The 4,854-nt window shown below is 36.0% G+C and overlaps 1 protein-coding gene across 1 annotated transcript; it reads right to left on the bottom strand.

Moving 5' to 3' along the window:
• Positions 1 to 2,597: 2,597 nt before the first annotated feature.
• On the bottom strand, positions 2,598 to 4,296 carry LOC132620152 (uncharacterized). Its single transcript, XM_060334852.1, has 4 exons — positions 4,107 to 4,296; positions 3,535 to 4,046; positions 3,145 to 3,320; positions 2,598 to 2,799 (listed from the first exon to the last, which is right to left on the bottom strand). Exons 1-4 carry the CDS (start codon positions 4,294 to 4,296, stop codon positions 2,598 to 2,600), a joined length of 1,080 nt encoding a protein of 359 aa, XP_060190835.1.
• Positions 4,297 to 4,854: the final 558 nt, after the last annotated feature.

Below are 4,854 nucleotides of genomic sequence, written 5' to 3'. Positions count from 1 at the left end.
AAATATTTTGTGATATATTTAGGGCTTGTTTGGCCATGAAAATTGTGAGTGTTTGAAAAATATAGTTTTTATTTTCAAAACAACTGGAAAACTTGAAAAATACACTTTGAGTAAGTTTAAGTGTCTTCACCTTGTAAGTTTATATGCCTATCTTACAAAACATGCCAAGTTTAAGGGTCCATCTAGGTATTAAGCCTTATATCTTCTTCTGAAAGATGGGAATTGTAGTCTGTCCATATTGTATGCTCCTGGGGCTTCTATTGGCAATTGTTGTGGTGTGTGGAACCAAACCGGTATATTGCATTCAACACCATAGTTAGCAAGTCTGTCCGCAACTTTGTTCCCTTCTCTATATATGTGCAAAGTTAAAAAGTGATCAAACTTTTCCATCAAGCTTTTGATTTGCTGGATAGTATCCAAAATATTCCACGGAGGCTTTGATTTCCCAGCTATCCAGTGTATGAGTAATTCAGAATCACATTCCAATTCCACCAGTTTTATCCCATTATTCCAGCACCATTTTACACTAGTCAATAAGGCAAAAGCTTCAGCAGAGTTGTTAGAATATTCACCATAGGCAGTAGCATAAGCAGTAATCATCTTACCTTCCTCATTTCTAATAATTCCTCCTCCACCACATGGGCTAGGATTTCCCCATGAGCTGCCATCAGAGTTAAGCTTGACATATCCCACAACAGGTTTTTTCCAACTAACAGTTATTACTTTGATGGTGGGTTCTGAGTGAAAAATAATGTCATATAGGTGTTTCCATTGCATAAAGGGATAGATCATCTTGAACTGCTTATGAATAATGATATTCAGCTATTGGAAAATTTGGTTAATCAAGATGTGGGTATTCATTTTCTTGTTGTCATATCTACTCTTACATCTTGCCTTCCATATTTTCAATATAATGATGTGCGGAAGTACTTGAAGAGTGAATTTCATCACAGGTTTATTGATTTTCTTGATCCACCAGTTGATGATTTTTTGTCTGATTAAAGCAGTCTGGTTTTTTACTCCAAATAGGTTGCAGAAATGGCACCATATATCTTTACTGATTTCACTGTTGTGATATAGGTGTTCTTCACTTTCTTGCTCAGATCTCAGGCAGCAGGAACATTTGGATGGCAGGTTCACTCCAAACTTGATAATGTTGGTATCAACTGCAGTTTTTCTCCTAAGTAATCTCCAGAGAAAAAAGGAAATTTTTAGAGGAATGTGTTTGTGCCAAGTCATATTATTAAAAAGTGATTGGTTGTGGGGAGTTCTAGTATTATTCCAAGTAGAGTTACAAGAGAAACTCCCATCTGTGGTGGCAGTCCAAATGGGCTGATCATCAAGATTAGGGGAGTAAATTTTAACTCTCCCAAGAATATTAACTATCTCCACAGGAAGGATTTGCAATAACTTACCAGTGTTCCAATTACCATTGTTAATAAACGAATGTACCAAAATCTTAATAGAGGTAGAAGCATTACCATACTGGGCAAGATGACCCTTACTAGTCCAATTATCCCACCAAAAGCTAGCATTACCCGAGTTAATCCTCCACTGAATGAGATTGTCAATCTTACCTATGATTTTCATCATTCTTCTCCAAGTATGTGAATGAGTATAACTGAATTTCCTTGCCATAGGATGGATCCTTTTACAGTATTTAGCTTTAAGAAAATCAGTCCAAAGAGAGTTTTTTGTTCTAAAATTCCACCAAAGTTTTGAAGCAAAAATGTCTGAAATCTCATGTAGGGGTCTAATGCCAATTCCACCTTCCTTAGTAGGAAGGCAGAGTTTGTCATAAGTAGCCCAATGGTGCTTCTGTTTACCATCCAAACTGCCCCATAAAAATTTTGAAAGACTCTTTCCATTTGAGTAAAAATGATTTTAGGAGGCTGACATATTGATAGAAGATGGGTAGGCATAGCAGTTAAAACATGTTTGATCAATATGATTTTTCCACCTATAGAAAGAATATTACTGTTCCAAGTACTAACTTTTTTAAAGACTTTAGTAGCAATGCTAGTGAAAAACTCAATCTTTTTCCTACCAACAAAAATAGGGCAGCCCAAATAGTTGATGGGAAAATCCTTTTTTTGAAGGTATAGACAGTTAGCAATAATGGAAATTCTCTTAGTAGAGACATTATCATCCACCAAGAAACAACTCTTATCCTTATTAATAACCTGTCCAGAATTCTTTTCATAAGTAGTAAGACATTTATTGATAAGATGTAGTGTGTAAGTCTTACCTGAGCAGAAGATGATCAAGTCATCTGCATAGGCAAGATGATTGATCTTGGGACCCTCATTCCCCATATGAAAACCATTGAATTTGGGGTCTTGATATAAGTTGTTCAAACCCCTGGATAAAACCTCAGAAGCAATAATAAAGAGATATGGGGAGATAGGATCTCCTTGTTTGATCCCCCTGTTAGATTTGAAAAAACCATGTCTTTTCCCATTTATAATTACAGTATACCACATGTTTGAAAGCAAATTCAGAATGATAGCAATCCAATCTTCAGAAAAACCCATTTTTCTCATAACATTACACAAAAAATTCCATGAAAGTCTATCATAAGCCCTGTTCATATCTAATTAAATAGCAACATTACTCCCTTTGTTAGGCTTTCTAATATCATGGATTATTTCTTGAGCTAAAAGAACATTTTCCCCTATAGCCCTACCTTTGACAAATCCACTTTGATTAGGGGAAATAATCTTGGGAATAATATTAGCCAATCTATCATTGATAACTTTAGAAATGATTTTTTGAGAAACATTGCTCAAACTGATTGGTCTAAAATCAGAAAAAGATTAGGGGGTTTCAATTTTAGGAATTAACACTAAGCATGTGCTAGTAAAAAATCTAGAAAGTTGATAACCATTAAAAACAGCTTTAACTAAATCCAGCATATCAAAACACACAATGTCCCAGGTTTTTTGAAAGAAATAAGCAGTAAAACCATCAGGTCCTGGGGCACTATTGGGATCTGAATAAAACACAGCTTTCCTGACCTCCTCTAAAGTAGGTTAAGCCATTAGAAGCATATTATCATCATCATCATTAATCATGGTGGGAACATTGTTAAAGATTTGCATGTCAGTATCGCATTCATTTTGGCCAAAAAGGGATTGATAATACCTCACGGCAGCAGCTGCTACATCCTCCTCTTCTTCCAGCCAATTGTCATTATCCAAGATTTTGTTGATTTGAAGGTGTTTCCTCCTTCCCCGGACAATGTTATGAAAGTACTTCGTGTTTTCATCCCCCTCCAAATGCCATTTCAGGTGTGCTTTTGTCTCCAGTATGCATCCACCCTTTTATGATGGATAACTAGTTCAGCTCTAGCTTTATGTAGGATTTCTCTATTATTTTGATTCAAAGTACTCATATACTGTGCATCATAATGATTCACTTTTTCATCCATTTCCTTTAAATTGTTGAATATGTCACCTATCTTACTCTTGGACCATGAACTCAAAGCTTTGCTTGTATTTTTAATCTTCTGTTGGACTCTCCAAAATATATTGCCATTAGTATCAGTTTTCCAATTAGACTTGACAGTATCAAGGAAATCTTTATGATCAGCCCAGAAATTAAGAAACTTAAAGTATCTGATGAAAGTTTTTTCTTCATAACAAAATCTGATGAGAAGGGGCAATGATCCGAACTAAGTCTTGGCAAATGTTGAATTGTAGTATTTCCAATATCTTCATCCCATTTCTCATTAGCCAAAACTCTATCCAATATCTTCCATATGATTTCTTGTTCCTTTCTCTCATTACACCAAGTGAATGCATTTCCAGTAAATCCCATATCTGATAGCCCACAGTCATTTAAACAATCAATAAAGGGGATGCTTTTGTTCAAACTGTATGGTCTTCCTCCATATTTCTCTTCTTCATTTAAGATACAATTAAAATCCCCACTAACTGACCAAGGTTGGTCGATGGTGGAGGCAAAGATCCTCATATATCTCCATAAGTCTTCTCTCCCAGTAGATCTTGATTTAGCATAAACAATTGAGATGTAGAAAATCTTCCCTGAGTTAATATCAGTGATCTTTCATGTAACCATTTGATCTTCATTAGCAAAGATGTTACAATGAAAGCCAGCTTTCCAGAAAATCCAAATCTTGTTACTAGAGTTGGCAAAGCAATCTTGCATGCCAAGTGTATTTTTGTAAGTTTCAATCTTATCCTCCTTGATGAATGGTTCTTGCAAAGCAATGAAGGATAAATTGTACTGAGTGATAAAAAACTTCAGCCTTTCAGTTGCAGCCTGGGACTTCATGCCCCTAATGTTCCAGTTTAGTGTACTAATCATTGGCAGGTTTCTGTGAAGGTGTTTGTGAAATCTTCTTTTGATTCCTTGTAATAGGGGAGTCCTTGATTTTCCCTCCTCCTTTTATCTTGCTCATGCTTCTTGGAGAGAGGTTCTTTTGCATACAGCTCTCTTTAATCTCATTTTGAGTGAACTCAGTGTTTCTTTCAAAAGCATCAGTCTGAGATTCTTTTTCCTGGCAGTCCTCTGTTGATTCCTCAGAGGTATTTTTCCTCCTCAGAAGTAGATTCTCCATCGTCCCATTCATCTTGACAATTTCCACCTTCTCCAGCTGAAGTATTGATTGATAGATCCTGTTTCTTCTTTTCACTGATTTCACAGATTTGTAATGGTTGAATGTCCTCCTCCTCATCATGTAGAGACCCTTTATTAGCTGATGCTTTCTTCTGAGGAATAGTAAAAACAGGTTGACTAGCATCAATGTGACTTTTTCCCGGCTGTGCCTTGTAGTTCTGATCATCCATTTGCATAATAGGGATTCTATTGCTACCTTTCTGTCTGGTAACA

The sequence above is a fragment of the Lycium barbarum genome, chromosome 11 (assembly GCF_019175385.1).
Source record: "Lycium barbarum isolate Lr01 chromosome 11, ASM1917538v2, whole genome shotgun sequence".
Classification (NCBI taxonomy): Eukaryota; Viridiplantae; Streptophyta; class Magnoliopsida; order Solanales; family Solanaceae; genus Lycium; species Lycium barbarum.
This window is presented reverse-complemented; position numbering and strand designations above follow the sequence as displayed.

Excerpts from the sequence above, each read along its gene's own strand:
- LOC132620152 (XM_060334852.1), bottom strand. The coding sequence starts at position 4,296 with ATGAAGTCCCAGGCTGCAACTGAAAGGCTGAAGTTTTTTATCACTCAG. Across the intron at positions 3,321-3,534 it reads TTGGAAAACTGATACTAATG|GGTGGATGCATACTGGAGAC; the intron begins GCAATATATTTT and ends CCATCATAAAAG. Across the intron at positions 2,800-3,144 it reads GTAGCAGCTGCTGCCGTGAG|ACCAATCAGTTTGAGCAATG; the intron begins GTATTATCAATC and ends TTCTGATTTTAG.